The 21,245-nt window shown below is 36.7% G+C and overlaps 1 protein-coding gene across 1 annotated transcript; it reads left to right on the top strand.

Moving 5' to 3' along the window:
* The first annotated feature begins 161 nt into the window (after nt 1-161).
* On the top strand, nt 162-20,967 carry LOC149808239 (neuroglobin-like). The gene is made up of 3 exons (XM_089966245.1): nt 162-310; nt 6,735-6,966; nt 20,800-20,967. The coding sequence occupies exons 1-3, from the start codon at nt 162-164 to the stop codon at nt 20,965-20,967; spliced, it is 549 nt and encodes a 182-aa protein (XP_089822371.1).
* The last annotated feature ends 278 nt before the right edge of the window (nt 20,968-21,245 follow it).

Raw genomic sequence — 21,245 nt, forward strand, 5'->3', positions numbered from 1 at the left:
TAAATTAGATGTTAAATTCAATTCTGGAAAATATATCATATTTGTCTCGAGGCCGTGTATAATCTAACTTATTATTACGCAAACAAATTTCAAATCACGGATGCTGGTAAGGATGGTGGTATCAAAGTAAAGACTGTTATCAGAGTCTCCATGAAGCCGTCATGGGATGTACTGGGAGTAAGAGTGTCGCCATTGCGCCAGGAAAACAACTGTATCTCTATTTGTCTGAGGAGGAGATCAAACTTGTCCAAGAAAGCTGGGAAGTGTTGAAAGAAGATCTAGAAGAAGTTGGATTTCTAGTGTTTCAAAGGTAAGTGAGTCTGACCAAGATAGTCAAATGAGTAAACGAGTCTGATCAAGAGAGCCAAGTGAGTAAGCCAGTCTGATCAAGAGTCAAGTGATTTAGCCAGTCTGATCAAGTGAGCAAATTAATATGATCCAGAGAGTCCATTGAGTATGGTGGTCCGATCAAGTGAGTCGCGTAAATGATTTTAAACAAGTGATTCGGGTGAATAGGTGAGACTGATAAAGTGAGTAAATTATTTTAATAAAGTGAGTAGGTGAGTAAGTGAGTATGATCAAGTTCTTATATTGGTGGCATTACATATAAAAATACTGTAAAAGGAATTTAAGAGTTTCAGATAAAACAAAATACGTTTAGCTTGCTCAAAGTTTAACAAATAGTTCATGCTGTTTTTGTTGTATTTGAAAAATCAGTAAAATTATTCTTTTTACTGGTTTGAAATCGACTATAATAGGCTGTAGAACACAAATGGAAAAGATGAAACAGTTCTTAATTACAAGATCTCGCATCACTGGTTTTTTTTTTTGGGGGGGGGTGGTCGGGGGGATGATGGAAGTTGTCGTGAAAAGAGCGTAACCTACCATCTGAAAATAAATTATGCGCATGCCATCGATTAAAACTCGTTGCAGATGATGTCACTTTTCGTTTCTCTTTCAGCAAAAGCAATGTTATTTATATTATGTAAATAAATTAAAAAGTCAACACCAAATCAAATCAATTTAACATATTCTTTGGCATTTCTGATGATCGAATTTTTAGGTCTCATTTGTTGTTACGTAAAATATACAAAATGAGAAGGTCGAATTTAGGACTGAGAGTCCAAGGTACCAAAATGGGCGATTCACTGACAAATAGGGGCCTTAATAATTCGGACAAGAAAAAATACAAAAGGACTATGAAACTGCTTTGGACTGGAGACTAACTCAGAACGAATAGATTTCAGATAGATTTCAGAAGCTATTGCTTGATGGCAGTTTGAACCCGTCTGTATTATGGGAAGTTCCTAGGATTTTTCCAGCTTCTCTTGAATCATGTCGAATTGTTGCCAATATTGTGTCCAAGTTGTTTTCATCTGCCGATGATGCCGTTTTTACTAGCTGTCATACCATGTGTACTTCCGTTGTTGATCATTTGATAGGAACATGTAGCTTCCTTATACCAAACCGGGATGGGTTTTGGTGCCACCATATTGATCCATTTGGAGTACACGTTTACATGTTCTTAGAGTCATTGTCTGATATTGATTTTCTCAATGCTCTTCTGAAATGATGTCCCGAGACTTTTTAGCTCTTATTAGCAATGATCATATTGTGAACTTTCATCTCTCGTGTATTACAGCTGTTGCTTCCATGTGGAAAAAGTACATGAGAAAGGTTTGACAGGGCACCGTCGAGATATCCAATATGTGCTATACCCCTATTACTCAATTAGAATGTATGCTTACTGATACAATGTAAGCACCTGTCTTCTAGCTCACTGTACGACCTCAGGGATTAGAATAAGAAATAAGCTGTCCATCTTTGCATATACACCAGAAATGTTATCGCTTACTTCTGTGCTGAATGCGCAGCGTTCACATAATCTTATTAACAATTATACTTTTTCACTGTTTAATACTGCGTATTTTTTTTCTCCAGTAGATAATTCATCCCTGTATAAAGATATCACACACACACACACACACACACACACACACACACACACACACACACATATATAAAGTGCGTGTACTCATTGTCAAACAGTATGCACTTCGATCGATGATCATGTTTTATCCTTATGTAGCGTTTTTGTACGGGGCAGTGACAAGGTTTTTATACGGGGCAGTGACAAGGTTTTTATACCGGGCAGTGACAAGATTTTTACGCTGGGCAGTAACAAGGTTTAGTGTCATAGTATTGATACCTTTGGGTTGCATGTTACATGCACTTAGATTTAATGTCCAATATGTTTACATGCACTTAGTGTCTAATATTTCTTTGGGGAATACTTTCTAAGGAATAATGCCCGTGTTTATTAATGCCTGCAGGCAATGAATCAATTATGTATTCCGTCTCATATGCATGTTAACTGTTGCTTCCATGCGGAGAAAATACAAAGAATAATTATGGCCTATATCGGCACTGATAATGAATGTATTCTTTCTTAAATGTTTGTCAGTAACTTATTGATTTAGATCATTAACACCTTATTTTCTGTGTGGTTCGTCCCTGGTAGTATTTATATTATTGCGATAACTATCCCAATACTTGTATATAAGGAAAGCAATGGCAGCATTTGATAAAGAATTTCATAATAATTATATTGAGTTTCCCTCTGATGCTAATGAGATTTACTGTTACTACTGTGTTTGTTGCTAAACCGTTTAAGTTAGTAACACTAACCAAATTGTAGTGGCCGAGTGGTCTAAAGCGCTCTCCGTTACGGATCACTGCCATCTCACCTCTGTCTGCGTGGGTTCGAGTCTCGGATTCGGCTAATGTGGGTATGTGAGAAAGCTTGCCAGTAGCTTTTCGTGGGTCGGTGGTTCTTTCCGGTTTTTTTCCGGGTTCTTCCTCCACCATTAACACTGGCCGCCATGTATAGCCTATCGTGTGCTGAAAAATGGCGTTAAACCCTACAACAACAACAATTTACATTCTGTCATTAATGTTCATCTTAAATGCATTTATTTATGTTTGAGCATTTTTAAATTTATGATTTTTCTCACCTTTGATTACTGTACTTTCTACTTTTGCTGCACTATTGATTGTACTCTTCGAAATATACGGAGGAAATCAATCAATCAATCAACAAATCTCTTTCTCTCTTTCTCTTTGTCTCTCTGTCTCTCTCCGATAGACTATCACTTGTAGAGTTTCTGACAAAGTCTTCCATCTTGAACATATCCTACAAGTACTCATTCGTAGGCATGTATGCTCGTAGGTCTGCAGTAGACCTAAACAACCCGCTACTCACCACACCGGCTGATCAAGATCTTGATATTCGCCAAGCTAGCGCGTTTATTCTCTACAAAACAATGTACCCCACAAACCTCGCCCAAACGTATCGTCTATTACTTGTAATACCCATCAGCTGATATTTTTTTGAGGGTAAAAAAGAGGGAGGGGGGCTGGGGCTGGTCATTCACAAGCGCAGGCAAGATAGTCTAGCTCTCCTCTTTTACTCGAAGCGCCGTCTTTTAAATTCTTCATGAGGAACACCAATTAAAAAAGTGCAGTTTATTAGACCATTCACAAATTTGCGGGAAACTTCAACCGGGAGATACAGTATGGTTCCGCGTATGTATGATGGGTTTCATGGTGGACATTTCGGAATTAAAGTCACTTGACTTCACTTTTATAAGGATATATTTGCTAAGTCATCGTAGTACTTGAAGCATCGGAGGCACGCGTGTATTTGGAGCACAGACATTAGATTGTACCTTGTACCTAATAAAGACAGTCGTTCAGATCGCATCTCGGCTTCTCGTCTGTAGAATCATATCGAAAGATAATCATCCCTGCTTTCACATTTAATTCCGGATTAAATCCAGTGAGTGAATCCCTCCATGATTAAACCCGGTGGAGGCCCTTAGACAGTCGAAATCTTGGGACCCCCCTCGCAAATTATCTCCTATTACGTTTTATCAATATTATTTTGATCCGTTGTCGCGGGTTTCCTAGGCCGGTGCCTACTTTGCCTATTTGGTAATCCGGCACTGCCAGGGGAATATTTGTAGCTATTACACTCCATTGTTTGTTTGTCAGTCAATTGTAATTATCCCTCAAGGCGAGCATTGAGGAAAACACAGAGTGGTGTAATTCTTAACTACCCATTATCACCATTGACTCTTACAAGTCTGAATGGGACTCTTCTATTTGGCAGCTTAGGGTCACTTGACTCCTAATATGGAATTACTAGTGTGAGCTCTGATGTAAGATATTTATATTATTACAAACAATATATATTGTAATGACATTACATTTCCTTATGATTACATTTATTGGCCTTTGAAGATGGTAATAAATGAAAAAGTATGTGTATGTATGCTGGGTTTCATGGTGGACATTTCGGAATTAATTCAGTAATGTTTACAGAAATTGTCCAATCCAATTTGAAATTATCTAGTATTATAAGCAATGTTTATAAGAAATGTGGCGAAACAAACTATTTCGCTCAGACAGTCGTTTTATTATTGAGATAAGGTCCTTTAAAGGCCGAAAGAAAAACCACCACTGTTAATTTTCCTCCCAGAGCCAAGTTTCACAACAAGCATGTGAAACTAACTAGTTCTTATGTTCCAAACTCGTGCTGTGTAAATCATTTTACTAAATACGTGAGCGTAGCGTAGTAAAAAAAAATCACAGTGTACACACATTCAGGAAGCAATATTGCTAATTTTGGGAATTCGAAATTATTTAATTTTAACCATGCATTTTGACGTTATCACTCACGCTTCATATTTGATAAGATACGACCGGTCTTATGTTTGAAAATACTTCTGTTACTTTCATAATAAAATTACAACAAAAAAATCTAAGGGGTGGGGGGAGGGTGGCCTTAAAATATTTTAAAGTTATTTTATATATACATGTTTAAAGTGTATGTTCCTATGTAGGTCTTAATATTGTTTCAAGCCAGGGGTCTTTACTTGACCGAGCGGAGTCAAACCCTGGCACTTCTATTCCGGCTAGAAGTCATAAGTTTACCCCAAATTTTCAAACACTTCCATACAACTTCACTTGTAAATTAGTAAGCCCGACGTGTCCGTTCTATACATAAATTTTACTCTAATCAATGCAAGACCACAGATCTCACAACCTGCCAAATATCTATCAACCTCACATCTGCATGGTTTCTCTTCGTTAGGTTCCCGCACCGCCAGCAGTTCACGCCGTAGAAACTATACAACTATTCCTTAACACATGGAACTATTTTAACTACGCCACCTTAGGCCAGTAAAACTATGGTTTCCAGGCACATTTCACCAATACAACTGCATTACATTTGCAACCATGGCGACATAAACGGTATTTGGCGAGTCCCTTCTTATTGATTCCATTGTGTAATATACCGGTTTCCTACCATAAATACTGCCACTGCAGTCACACCATCAATGTACACCACTATATTTTAGTACAGACTTTGTTATTCCAGAGACACTCATTCGGTTTTGACCTGAATTCACTATTAGTGAACCATGTCATCATGGAAACTCACTAACACTTTACTCCATGGCATTTGCTCCTAGTAACTGGCTAATTATTTCGGGCTAAGGAATATTTACACTGCACCGAATTTCAGTAATTAGACAAGTAATCACAAAAATCTAATAATTCCTTAAAACGGGACGCTTAATCAAATGAGGATACTCCAAATTTATTACAATATGTATACATTATTTTTTTAAAAATTGTATGTAGTACTGTCAAGCCAAATAAGTTACAACAATCTAAGTTTCAAGTATCGATGAATTGCAAAAGTCGCGATCGATGTCACAATGCTCAAAGAATTTAAGGCGTACAAACCAAATCTCGCGATATTTAGCGGGAGTGAAAATAAGATCTTACACTGTATGCTGGAAGACGAAATCACTATTATTGAAAATAGTCTATTACTAACGATATACACAATTCACCGGTTTTGTTTTCGACTTTTGCGCTACTTCTTGCAGTGATAGAATACATAAAGCAAAACTCTCATTCTGTGATGAAAATATTTATTTTACAGTCTTAGAAAAGGATCTTTCAGTGTCGATGCCTTCGTTGGTTTCTGATCGATTTGTGACAAATAACCGGAATGCAAACTATCATATGTTTCATGTGTGCAATTGTTCGGTAACAGCTGAAGATAAAGGGCCATGAGAAATAGAAGCACAATTTTTTGGTCTAAAATCTGAATTTGAAATTTGTTTTGAAAAAAATTTACCAGCTGCACTTTTATTTAAAAAAATGAAGACAAAATATGTGCAGGAGATACTAAAATGGAACAATGAAAATGGACGAGCAGTTTTAATAAATTTATTCTTCCAATTTTAACTAAGATAGTCACTCCTGCATGAGTAGAACGCACACCCAAAACATGTTGGAAGTATCGAACTTGTTCTACAATATAGTAGTAAAAAAATAAAATGTAATGTCTCGATATTGTTAAATCTATAGCGTGTTGGAACAAGATATCAACTGTTATGGTTTGTTGAAAATGTGCAAAATAACATCCCGCATAGCAACTCGGCTAAAATATCTCAGTCACAGGGTGAGCGAACATTGAAGAAAGTCCCAAGTATTGTTAGTAAAACATTTGATGGTAGAAAATGGAGTTTGCAACTGGGCTCCAAAGTCACATTATTCGTAGACACGAGGTACGCGTATTGAACATTATAGTATCGAAATGGTGCAGATTACAACTATGTTTCCTAACCACTTCTGTTTAACAATGTTTCTTTCAGATTGTTGCGTATGCACGAAGAAGTGAAAAAACTTTTCCATATGTTTTTGACACAAGAGTCCTCCGGAGAGTATGTAATTGACGAAGGGAAACTCAGAACCCACTCCAGAATTGTCATGGAAGCGCTTGGTGCTGCAGTTGAGTGTCTCGATGACAGTGATCAACTTACCTTCATTTTGATTAGCGCCGGACAGCGACATTCAAACTATGATGTCCAATCAAATATGATCCCGGTATGTATGAAAATAATAGCCATCCAAATTCTTTGACGACGTTTTCCAATAACATTCTGAGAAAGAGTTGAGTGTGCATCCGATTTCTAGGTACCACGCAAATGTAATTTCGTCTGTGAGAACTCGCTGCCAAAACGTCAAAAATCTGTAGTCTGGAAAAGTAAAATTTATATAAGCCCGTATGTATGTATGTATGTATGTATGTATGTATGTATGTATGTATGTATGTATGTATGTATGTATGTATGTATGTATTGTTACGAGTCTATGCTCTTAAAATAAGTAACAGAAAAGAGTGAAAGACAACAAGCTTTGTAAAATTTAACAAATAATTTATTTCGCTAGAATACAATGTGAAAATGAGAAGAAAAAAGAACTAACGGTATTGCGAATTAAATCCCAAAATAATCAAAGAATTAAAGACATAAGTCCTAATAATATAAAGTCCTGAATAAAACTCAGTACAAGTCCCGAAGAGATCCAAAACTGACGTGTCTGTTATCGCTTATGGAGTGCTGATGTGTCAACAGTCTTTTGTTGAATCACAGTAATATAAAACCAGGTTTGAATATACTATATATTCCAGTGAATGTCTTTATCCAAGAATTGTATCAGAGATTTTTTTATTTCCAGAGAAAATAATCACTTGAATTAAATAATTTGAAGAAAATAAAATTCAGCCAAAACTGGACACAAAATAAAACAACTTGAAAGTGCTAGATATTAAAGCACGAATGCCCAATTCCTCACAATTACATGATTATATAGTTCTTTACTTGACCTCAGGTCACAATTAGTATTTTCTGGAGAAAAAAAAACATTACTTAATGGAAAATAACCTTCTAGAATGATCCTGATGTTTACAAAATCAAAACCATAACCTGTAAAATTTACTTAGGAAACTCCAAAATTTTAACTGAAATCAACATATTTAACGCTTGTATTAATAAAGATCCTGATATTAATCCCATAAATACAGAGAATGATTTAGCTATGTATTAGCTGTTGACACAAAATGAAAAGAAAACAAAATGTCAATCAGGTCAAGCAGAAATGAACTCGATTTTTGACAAGGTCAAGCCCAGCATACGATGTTACATAACAATAGCATGTAATGAAATTTAAAAAAAATATCTAACAAACAAACAAAAATAAAATAAAATATGCATAACAGTATATATATATATATATATATATATATATATATATATATATATATATATATATATATATATATATATATTTTTTGTGTGTGTATGTTTGTGTGTGTATGATTAACGTTTTTCCTTTTAACAAATTTAACAAATTTAACATTCTATTTGATCACATCCGTCCATGCCCACGTGCAAGATGCAAAACGATATCTGGTTTTAATAATTCAGCCGTGTCAATTTACCAAAATATACACATATTTCAAAGTAAGAAATACGTGAGGTTCTATTTTGCCGAAGATCCCCAGCAGTTGTCAATTCGTGAAATGTATGGGTCTGATAGATTCACTAAGTTACATCCAAGTCTAATTTACAGTTCATAGCTCTGTATATTTCTCTGGATAAATAGCGTAATGAAATATTTTCAACGTTGAAGTGGAATTACAAACAAAAAGCAAAAAAACAAGAAAACAAAAAAAACACAACAACAACAACAAAACAAACAAAAAACAAACAAGAAACCCCACCATATAATTTGCTTTCATATCGACTCTCAGTGTTATACAGACCATATCAGCAATTTTTGGATTTGATAAAACGTGTTAACAAACGATCAAATGGGTTTTCCTTTGATAATAGGTCATCTTGTACTGTTATAAGATATTAGTGATAAACAACTCATGGTCAACTACATGTAGCCGCTGGACTGCATGCTACACAACATAACGATACGGAGTTACGATTAGTGTGCCAGACTTGACTTTGTCATCGACATAATGGGTGCCCAGGGTCGATTTCTTTGTCATTTAGTATTTGTTTGCATATCTATATACCGTTAATTAGTCCATGATTAATAGGTGACGATATTTTCGAAAGAAGACTTTTGCATGTACTGTTAACTGAAATGTAACCGACCATAGTTTCACGTAATGTGAATTTGGTTTGCAAATATTATGTCCATGTTCTTCATATGGAGTGGGGTTGAATGTCCACTAATCTCACTAATTTGCATATAATAAATCGGTGGATTGTCTTTCAGTCGAATTCCGTCATCGGTGGATTGTCTTTCAGTCGAATTCCGTCATCGGTTGATTGTCTTTCAGTCCAATTCCGTCATCGGTGGATTGTCTTTCAGTCGAATTCCGTCAAGTAAAGGAGTACATGATGACTTGTGTTTTGTATATATACTGTCTTTAAAGCAAAGTACAACAACACAGCATCAGGCATGCTTACAAAGTTTGAAGCTCAACACCAAACTTTCATAATAAATTCCCTCTGTCCTCAAACGTTGACACTAATGCAAGAATTTGATGCAAAACATGAATTTCAGTACTGACCGTCTCGTATACATTCTTTACACAATATACTTGCGCTAACTAAATTTAGTTGAAACCACGTAAACTTGCCTTAAAATTTTTCGTCACTTTCAAAACCAGTTTCTTATGATGAGTTCAATGGTTTAAATATATTCGATGACATATAATTTTCCGCTAATCTGATCTACCTATAAATAAGACCTCATCTAATACATATTTTTAAATTGTATATTTTCTTTTTAAAATTCGACACCTTAACCTATCTCACTGTAAAACATTTTCCACGTTTTTATTAAGTTTAGTCGCTATTGGAATCTGTTTTACGTGTGCAGAAAATTCCTTCTTAGAGTAATAAGTTTGACATGCTCAGATGGTTCAGAGCTAAAGGACAAGTCTCTGTACGATACATTTTGCTTTCCTTGAATAGATGGATTGATGTATTGAGCAGCCGGGAAGTAAACCCTATGGTTTGTTCAGATAAGCAGGTTGATATTATGTTACAGATATTTTGCTACTCAGTTGTTCTTAGTGTTTAGGGTTTTAGACATTGGGTTTCATGTTTATGTATTTCCGTATTTCTTAAGCCTAAAAAATCACCTTATAGTTTTCGTTCCGATGATATTCGTGAGTAAAAAGATATGCATACACCCCTTTTGTTGAGTGAAGTGTCTTGATTATAGCACGGATGGAAGCCACATAAAATCATTGTCCATGAGTAGTGTCAGATTTGGAGTTTTGCCCCATTTTTCCTCTTTTGACCATGACCAGTCACCACAGTCTCTATCCCCAATGATTCTTCAAACAAGCGACATACAATGCCCATCAGATGGATGCAATCCACGAAAGTATTCAAAACGCATACGCGTTCCTGAGGCTGTATACAGTATAATTATGCATTAGTTGCAAGCAGCCAGTATCGGATCGATCAATACTTTTCAGGCTATGTAAAGCGTCGAAGTTTGAATTGCATTGAACCTTAAAGTTAAATGCGTTGAGCATTAAACTTTTATGAAATTTTAGCCAGAAAAGTCATTGTGAAGGGTGACTTCGACCTTTCTTCCTCCCCCTGTATCAGCGTTAAAACTTGAAAGGCTAGAATTTATGACTCAGTGAGATTGCCCAAGGCATTGCTACGCTGTCCTGAGAAAGTAAACATTTGAGCTACCAATCATCACCGCATGATAGGAACAAATGTCAAATTATCATTTTCAAAGGGAAATTGATATGCCCCGTACTTCACAGATTCTATGCTGTCTGAAATCTGACGGAAGAAATTATTATCTTTGGATAGTTTAGGAGCCGCTGCTTTAGATTGCCCAGAGTAAATTAAGGCGAACACTTTGAAAGTAGGGTTAATTTAAAGTGACTACCATAGTCGAAATTCTATAGTCTTAAAATTCCTGAAAGGTAAAGTTTGACGCCGAGGACGCCTAAAAAGAATAGTGATTTCCTCGGTAAACAAGAAAAGGGGACCAAGTGGCTGTCTTGTAAGAATTGACAGGGTTTAGTGCTATGACACACAATTTCTGAAAGAGAACAGCATTAAGGTACGCAATTTTAATTTTCCACGTACTCTTCTACTTTTGATTGATTATTTTATGCAAATGTGTTTGATATGAATAGGATCCAAACCGTTTTACCAGGATCGGGACAAAATGCTCTACTCCGACACTGACTCGCTTCTGATGCATATCACGACCAATGATGTTTACACGGACATGGCACAATCATGTCTGGTCAATGAATGTGATATCCGAAATAACATACGTTATTTAGGGTCACCAATAAAAGATTGTTATAAGTTCCAAGATGATTTCTGGGGTAAACCAGTCGAAGAGTGTGTGGGACTGCGACTAAAATGTACTCGATTATTCTGGACCATACATCCGCCAAAAATAAAAAGAGACTAAAAGGTATTCCACCGGTTATTGTGCAGAAAGATATAAAATAGGAACTGTACATGGAATGTATCCGAGACCAACGTCAATTCACACACACGTCAAAAATATGATACTGTGTCAGAAACATCGCATGGGTGTTTACCGATATACTAACGTGAGTTTATCCCCTATTGATAAAAATCGATGGATACTTTCAGATGAAATCATCACTATGTGTTTGGCCATCGTGCAGTTGCGGCTGACAAGTCAACTAGTGCACCAACGCGTTAACATAAATTATGATGGCAGATCCGTATTCGCTAGAACGACTTAAAATTCCTCTCACACAAATGTCCTGCTCAGTGGCTTTGGTCCACTCGGTGGCGGTCCCAAACGGCAACGTCTTAGATGTCTTGGAATATCAATCCATTCTGAAATCATAAACACATCGACGGACCATAAATAGTCAATCGCACGACATTACTCACCTTCTAACTCTCCCGGTGCATATCAATACCGAGTTAACTTGTCTCAGAATAGTTGTGTCGGTGCCGGCTGTTAATTTATTTTCCGAGTAAATGTGACTGTCTTTGTCGAATCGCATTGTATTTTAATCCAATCGTTTTCATAACTTCATTGCTTAGTGCTGATATAACTAATGGAAGACCTGCTCGACGTTTGTGACACCGCTCAAAATTGTTGGTCCCCTGGGTGCTAGTTTTCCGAGATCTCATCAACAATTCCTGGGGAAATGTTTCTGTCGTTCAACGCCCTGTCAATCAATGATACAAGATGTGGAAGAAACAGCAAGTCAGTCTGCTGAACTTTATTTGGTATTTGGATATCAAACCAACCACATAAAATTTGCCCTGACATTGGCAGGTAGATTTTGCCGCAGCGCTTGTTCAGCCAATCAGCGATTGTTGCTTGTCTAATACGTGTTTGAACTAGAGTTGGATTTGTGGTACGTGTTTTGCGCTATATGGTACACAATATAAAGACATGCTAATATTGTATGCTATATTATTCAATGGCATCACGTACAGGGAAATACGGACGCGTAAATTTAACAATCATAACAATCATATCAAATGTCCGCCAGTGGTGTCATAGAAATGTAAGGGAAGCGACGCATTGAAGCTGCTTGTAAATGCCAGGAATTGATTCAAAATGTTATAGAAGGCCATAAAATGTCAAAGCTATGTTAAGTTGCAATAAACTGCATGGGAAAACCTTACAGTAGGTTTGAACAAACATTTGCATCTCAGGTTAAACCAGCAAAAGAAATTGTCAAACTTCTTTTGCCGAGGATATTAAACAGGCTACAAGAGCAACCGTACAAGTGTCAGCGCTAATGGGATCAGAAAGACAACTGGGCCCAATCCGTAAAATAGCTAAGCCTACCAAGGAGATAAAAAAAGCAACTTCAGCGACTCTTGCCACATACAACTGGGGAAGTCAGAGAAGAAGTTGGTGAAATTGGAGAAGCCGTTGGTGTACTTGCAGAAAGTACATTTGCTCTTGATGACGAGATTAGAGCCACAATAGTTAGGATACCACGCGTTCTACCCAAATACAAGTCGCAGATGCTATCACCCCTTCAATACTTTGACGAAGGAGCTCGCCAGGCGATCATTACAAATCCTATAAAATCCTTCGCAGACCGAGAAATGGAAAGAGTATATGATAATACCGCTATCAAGGACACATGGATAAGAAATGGTCTAAAATGGTATTCAGGAAGTTTGCTGTAAAGAAACAATGTATCGGTGAACGGTGGGCTCATTATGTACAAAGTCTTAATGTATTTACGAGCGGAAAAGCTGAAGAATGTGAAATGTTATGGAGAGAATATTTGACACTGTTTCTACCTCAAACTGTAATGCAGTTACAACCACAACAGCTTTCTAGAGACTCATACCTCAAAGATATTACAGAGGAAGATCTGCAACGTATGCAAGAGGAACGAAGTGCCTACCAGGAACAACAACTAGTGTTGCAACAACAATACGCAGCACGCGCACCCCAAACAGCTGCACCAGCACGGCCAAAACATGTATCACAAACAAATCAAAACAAGAAAACTAAAGCACGTGGTATCAGCAACAGCAGATGTGACAAAGGCGTGAAGTACCTGCTCCTCCGTCCACACCTACACTTCATGAACCTAGATTTCTCACAAAAAGAAGAAAAGATATGGCAATGGCACATGCAGCCAAAGCAACAAACACCTGCACTCACACGAGCAGAAAAATAGCAGAGGTGGATGAAGATACAATATGAAAGGCAACAGTATATTACCAGAGAAAGGAGAAGGCTTTGGTGGACTGTGTGACCCTAACGACCTCGCGGATCGACTGTAAACACTCGTGGTATCAGTTAGCGTGGGCAACAACGCACCCATAGTCATTAACAAAGCTACATCGATTTGCTAGCGACTGGTCACCATATTTTCCATTTTCTTTATGAAATTGGCTTTGATAGACAAAAAGATCACATCTTAAACGTTTTGCGAGTCTGGATCAAACGTATTTATCATAACAGGAAGTACAGGAACTTGGGGTCAAACAGTAATGTTAATAAATAATAATCAGCCTTTGATTATACACCAGGTATATTACGTGCTGACAAGCCGGTCATTAATGCTGTAAATTCCTACACAGCTGCATTGTCAGCATCGTTAGTCACGGGAGATGAAATTCAGTTTTAAGGAATCAACAACTGTCCGTACGAGGACTTGACCATATTTGGTATTCGTGTTTAAGATTAGATTGTATCATTATATATAAGTAATGGATTCTGACCATGGTGATGAAGTTTCGGAATTAACAGACGGGGTTTTAGAGCAATTGACAGCAGATGCTAACATTGATAACAATTTCATTCCAGTAATTAGTAAATATCTACTTCCAAACGTTGTTACCTAACCCTCGTATACACTAAAATATAATTTTGTCATGAGTCAAGTAGAAATTAGCCGTGTAATTAACCTGATGTGCGATTACCAATTTAAGGTCAGCTTGGGATCACCGCGTGAACACTCTCAAGCGCTGGTGGTTCCAGCAGGCTCGAAAACACTCAGGGATTGTTTTATAATTGCGAAGTGGTATTCATCTATGTATTTAGCCGGGTTACTTTCACCAACGAATATTTTACACCAACATTAACTCATAGCCCATTTCATACCGAATTTAACCGAGTTACTCCGTAATTATCCGAATACCCCCCCCCCGAGTTACTTTATAATCCAGCCAATCAAACGCTGGTGGGCACATGTACATAACAAAATTAATTAAATGATTGAAATTTATATGTAAATTATCCGTAGACTTTCAAAAACAAATCTGATAAACTCATATGAAACGCATTTTATTATAGTGACGTTTCGGATGCACAGAAATAGTTTGAACAACTTGCTGTTTGCCTGTCAGGATTAAATTTGTTTACTTCGACACCGTTTCCTTACTTACATGTACATGTCCAGATGTAAACAGCTCAAAGCTATTCTCTCTTATAGGTTTGAAATCCGCCCTAGTTTCCAGAAAATAAGACAGGATGGTTCCAATATTAAATTTCGTCAATATCTGCGGCAACATCGCTTTTGAATATGCATTTTTCAACTCGATAAACGATGTTGAAGTAGTTACAGAACTTGATGCTGATGCTGAAGCGTCCGCCATATTTTGCCCACCACCTATCGAGAGCCTATTAAGGTCAGCTGACCACCCGCCACGTGATCAAAATTCCGAGCTAATTACGAAGTTCACCGAAGTCTGCATGAAATGGGCTATTGGATAAAAGAAAGATCTCGACTGTTATTCATTAAGAACGTACTTGTTCGGGTAACAGTTATTACACAAAGATGACCGTGAGATGTAAAAGGTGTAGGTGTAATCAGTGTGTTATTATAGGGAAGGGGTGCCAGACCACCAGAACGGAATTTCGCAGGAGATTTAAGTATTCCCAAAGAAGAGGTTTTCTATAATTTTAGGACAGTTTTACCAGTGACAAAGAGTTACTGACTTGATGTATGTTTGAGTATTTCACCTGAAATTGATGAGATCCGATTGGGTCTACCAGTCATACAATTGTGGTACGCGATTGTATTATTTATAGAAGAACTATGATAGACTCTCAATGTTACCGACGTGAACAAATAACTGAAGCGGAGAAACAACTGTAAGATGAAATCACCCAGATAACCGTGTTAATGGTAAAGTACAAACGTGTGTGTTTAGTGGTAGATGGTAACTGTGGTCTTGCTGCGGAAACAACTGTTGATGTTATTGTGGCTAGTATCACAACCACACCAACCAATGTAGGTGCACCAATCGGCACAACTGTTGTGGATATATCAACAGTAACCGGTGTCTTTGGTGGTGCTAGCAAATTAATTTCGATACGATTGCATTCACGAGTACACGTTTATTCAAAACTGCATGAGAGGCATAGACTATTCTGAACACCATTTAGGAAACTATATTCGGTGGCTATCGAGAATAAAATAATTAGCATGACCGAGTTCGAGACTGAGCTGGCGGAGATGGAAAATCACCAACAAATCGACCATAATTAAGGAATACAAAAATCTGCACTTTCGTGGATTAATCGTCGACGAGTTGCACAATTAACGTAGCTTGCTTGCCAACTCATGGGGGGTAGAGGCTGAGGTGACTGGTATTGGTTCATATGTTGCAAATGGGGGGGGGAACGTCCAATCTGACACTACCCCAGAAGGGTTAAAGGTCAACTAAGTGCAAACACGCAGTCAAGATTTCAAATAACATTACAGTCAACGATTTATCAAGATTTTGCAAAACTCTTGAATGAATCAAGAGAAATAGGTAATGGAAAGTCATAATAGTAATATAAACTTACCTGTTTTTCCTTTCCTCTGCTTCCACTTTACGCTTATTAAAGAAATTTGGTACACAACGTAATTATATAATCAGCTAAAACCAAAGACCTTTGAAAAATGTTCCTAGCAGCTTTTCTTAGTAGAAGCTGGCATCGATGTTTGATATAATCCTCAAAATATAATATGAAAAACAGGAATGACATCCCAATCAATCCTGCACTTTATAGGAGATATGGAGGCCATAGGTCAAATGAGTGCAATGCCTTCCGTTCAGTTTTAACGTATGCTATGAACATTAGTTATAACCTAATAGGTCTAAAGAAAAGCCCGGATTCGTGTAGAATTACCTCATATAGTTCTACTAATTTTAAGTATAAACTGTATCCAGTTGATAATAGAAGGTGGTAACTAGACAATATCTAGGCTATTTATTATGCTAAGAATTATATAAAATAATGAATTCAATGCATTTATCTTCGTAATTCTCTTTCAGGTTATAATGTTGCCATGTAAACCCTTTCATTTTAAATAAGAAACAATTGTGTACCATATTCGCTGATTTTCAAGCTTTCAATGCAATGTTTGAAAGGAAAAGGTACCATATTTGTTACATTTCTCAAGCTGAAGACTACCTTCCCAAAGGAAAAAGCGTACTAACTTTGCTGATTTTGTCATGCTTTCAGTGCTACGTATCCCAAAGAAACAAAGGTGTACCATATTTCCTGATTTAGGCAAGGTTACTCTTCCAAATTAATAAACGGAAAAATGTATATCATATTTACTGTTTTCATTAAGCTTTCGATGATACGTTTCCACAAAAAACGATAAAAATCAATTAAATAAAAGTAATGCGGAACACAGAAATTAGTTGTAGTTGTCAGAGGATGTTTGTAAGTCGCATGTTAGAAAAAGAAAGTATGATAAGGGGCCCACAAGCAAATAAACAGACAGAGCAATGTGGAATGTATATCTATATTGTGTCTTTTACTTTTGGTGCATGCCTGTCTAGTCCATAGGAGCTATAAATAGGTGTTGACAAGTTATAAAATTCCTAATATTACTCGTAATAAGGAACTTGTTTACAACTTTGGGTTGATTTACCATTGGATGGGTCGGTTAGGTGGATTCTTTTGGGATTTGGGATATTGTGGCAGAAGGGCCGTATTGAGTTAGAAAATATTTGCAACATACAGCCGTATGGGTGCATATAAGGTGAGATATATTCATTTAATATTCCGTCGTATTTCCTATGTTCTTGCTTTAATATCAGTTCCAGATTTGTTTAATGTTTTGTTTAGGTGTAATTCGAATCACAAAGTGCTCGTTTACTCTGGACTAAAATATTATGTTGGGATTATTGTGAATTTATTCAAAGGAGTTCTGAAAAATGACATCATACGTGAAGACTGTTGGCAAATTAACGCATTAGAGTACGTCGAATTTATTCAGAGGTAAACATGTTGCATAAAAAGAACAATTCTGCTATTGTGCGAAGAGCATCCTATAAAATCATCGTGCTCTTAGGATATTTCCGGACTGAAGTATGCGGAAAAAATCTCCTGTCATGTCCTGCAATTTTCAGGTGGTTTCATCGTCTGATAGACTGTCGCTAATTCATGGAAGATGATCCATCTTCTGAAAGACTGTTGTCTGGAAGTCGAAAAAGAATGTAACAATATAAAAGCTTCTTTAATAAATGCTTCAGGTCTGACTAGATGATTTATAGGGGCGCTCACCAGTTAGTATGTACTTTTGAGAGAGTGACGTATGCAAGGTGAAGTTGTTTGCATTTAAAACATGCACAGTGGAGAGAATGTTGCCATACCTCTATGCTACATTAATGTAATATGGATGATACTTCTTTGGATATTGTGCTTTTGGAAATTGTACATGATCTAAGCACACTGCTAACTAAAATGACTGCTCCCTTGTGTTAAAAAATCAGTCTGAATTAGTCTAAAGTACACTATACATAGCAGTTTTAAAATAGGGAAAATGAATTTTGCCACACTAGACAATACTAGCTTCTGAAAGTGCAATGAATGAATTATCAAATATGTAAAATTTTAAAAAGTTATCGGCTCTTTTTTTTAATACAAGTTATCTCTGAAGTTCAGGATGTGAAAATGACCAAGTGGAGCTAGCACTTTTTTGAAAGGTGCACATCTGGAGCAACGCCAAGCTGTATAATCTATAATCCATATTATACACATCAATCATACACCAAAAGAAAGGGAATTAAAGGTTCTTTGAATTATACCTAAGATATACAAGGTCTTTTTAAATAACCAGTACAATTAGTGAGGAAAGCCAGGGAAATTCTTATTCTTTAAAATTCTCGCCCTATGCAAAATACTAAACTATAGAGCGCCACCATAGTGCGTCTGTGGTGTCTGAATCATCATCGAACGTCAGATAGAAGATTGTTTTGGATTGGAGATACTAGAGCAGTCATCAGTTATAATTCGTTCCATAATTTTGCCAACACAGCTTGTTAGTGTTATGGGACAATAGCTTGTTAGTTTTATGGGACAATAGCTTGTTAGTGTTATGGGACAATAGCTTGTTAGTGTTATGGGACAATAGCTTGTTAGTGTTATGGGACAATAGCTTGTTAGTGTTATGGGACAATAGCTTGAAGGTTCCGTTTAGTCTTTTCCAGGTGAGGACACTGGTAACACCGTTGCGTATGGTCAAGACTATATTTTATTGAAAATGTTTTGCAGTGTTCCAGGGCTGTGACAGGTCAATATTTCAAAAGTTTATACTGGATGTCATCTGGTTCTACTAAAGTGTCATGGACTTGGTCAAGAGAGTCTTGTAACTCTCTGGTTTATTGTAATCTCCAGCATTTATTTTAAATTTAGTGGAACGGTTTTTTTTTAAAGTTTATTTCTTGGGATAAAGTTTTCAGACTGATTCTCTATACATATAGTTCTTCGAGAATGTTTCGGCCAATGCATTTGAGATTTCTAGTACGGTGTAATCCTTTAATTAGATTTCTTTAGATAGTGGTTAGAACGTCCGCCTCGGATGCAGGAAGTCGTGGGTTCGAACCCTGGCCGAGTCATAACAGAGATTTCCAAAAATGTTAATAACAGTTGCCTCGCTAGGTGCTCAGCATTAAAAGGTTAGAGTTAGGATTGGTCGGCCTAGTGTCAGGATAATGTGACATGATGCTACTTATCTGGAGCATGATGCCCCATTGCTAGACATCACTATATACTGTTACACTGCAGACATCGTAGCGATATGACTGAAAATTCGTAAAGCTACGTTAAAAATCCAAATCACACACACACACACACACACACACACACACACACACATTTCTTTAGATGCTTGATACAGCTGTTTGGTCCCATGTTCAATACGGATTAAACTGAGGTGCCGGAAGGAAATCGTTTTTGAAAGATGGATGATTGGGTAAACAATAAGCAAACGAAGCGTGTGATGATATGTTGTTATAAGACAGTTAATCTTAAACCAACACTCGCCACATGCTGGCTATGTTTTAAAATGTCACATATGGTATTGACTGTATCATAGAAATATAATTTGCTGATCCAGGGCTTGTTTATTATTAATCTCCAATACTTTCAGTCATCTTAAACGGGTCAGTATTTACCCATAGATACGTTGCTTATAACTTGCACGAGCTCATAAGTTAGCGAAAAGCGAGATAGCCACTGACTGACGCAGTGGTCAATACTAGGTCATATCTTGAAAAGTATGAAAAATCTCCCGAAATAGAATTTTATCTGGAGCAACCACCCAATATGGTGGTAGAAACTGCATCGTGTAGAGACAATATGAAAAATATAACTCCCACACGTTTTTCTATGTATCTCTGTTCAGTTTCTGACTCCCTGTAACTTGGAAGTTTGTTTCCCATCCCACTAGGCCTAGTGTGCCGGCGAATAATAGACCTTACAGAAGCAACACCAACAAAAGGCACACCGGAGCTTTATGTTACATAGTATTTACATCTTTTCTGGATCGTACCCTCTATATAATGAAGTATTATAAAGTCTTATTACACAGTGTACGATCCATAAAAAGTGAAAAATTGTAGCTTCTATAATATAAAGGGTACGTTACATAGAAAAGTAAACACCAACATCAAGCTTCCCTGATATGGTTGTGCCTAGATATAAGTATTAATCAGATGAATATTTATATAATTCAAACAGCATTCAGCATTATGCAGTTCCGAGTTATGTGAAAAGAAGGTTGAATTATAAGATCTAGACTGTGAAATATTATTACGCTGTAAAGTACTTTGGAGACATTGGGATGAGAACTGACATTTTCGCATGTTATCGTCTGTATTATAGCATCTAGAAAAAAAATCTAAAGGTCACCAAACGAGTCTTTCCAGCTGACGCTGAGCATGACCTATATTCTTCGCACTACTTTTGTGTCGATGCACAAGCGTATGATTTCTATAGCTTTTTCATTACAGACTCAATGACAAGTTAACTGAAACACGAGATGAATATTCTCAATTCTAGAAAGGTCATTCTCTGGTAGTTGAATCTATTAATTTATGCAGTTATTCATGATGATAATGATGATTATGACGATCACGACAATGGATATTATTATTATTATTATTATTATTGCAGCACATGTGGCCAGCTGTGGAAGGGGCTTTGGCAGAAAAACTGGGAGGCGGACTGACAAATGAACTTAAGAGAGCATGGGAACACGTGTTTGAATACATTGTCAGTAAATTTGCTGAGGGAGTTGTAGCCTGTAAGAAGGACTCAGTTAACACAAGAAATATCGTATAATATACAACTGCATGTAATCATGATAAAAATGCCAGCTCATTAGAAATGATGAACTGTGAAAAAGTAGTGTTCATGCTTCTATTTTTACATTTTAACGTATGCGGCTATAGTATTAAGTAAATAAGTTATTCCATTAGGAGTATGCTGTTTACATAATTTTTATTACATTTCCTTTTCTTCATACATGTATAGAAATAATGTTAAGATAATTTGCAAACAATTATGAACTATATCATTATAAAAGCAAACCAAATAGCGTAAAAATCCAATCAGGTAAT

Source organism: Sinohyriopsis cumingii, chromosome 1 (genome assembly GCF_028554795.1).
Source record: "Sinohyriopsis cumingii isolate HCF-2022 chromosome 1, ASM2855479v2, whole genome shotgun sequence".
Classification (NCBI taxonomy): domain Eukaryota; kingdom Metazoa; phylum Mollusca; class Bivalvia; order Unionida; family Unionidae; genus Sinohyriopsis; species Sinohyriopsis cumingii.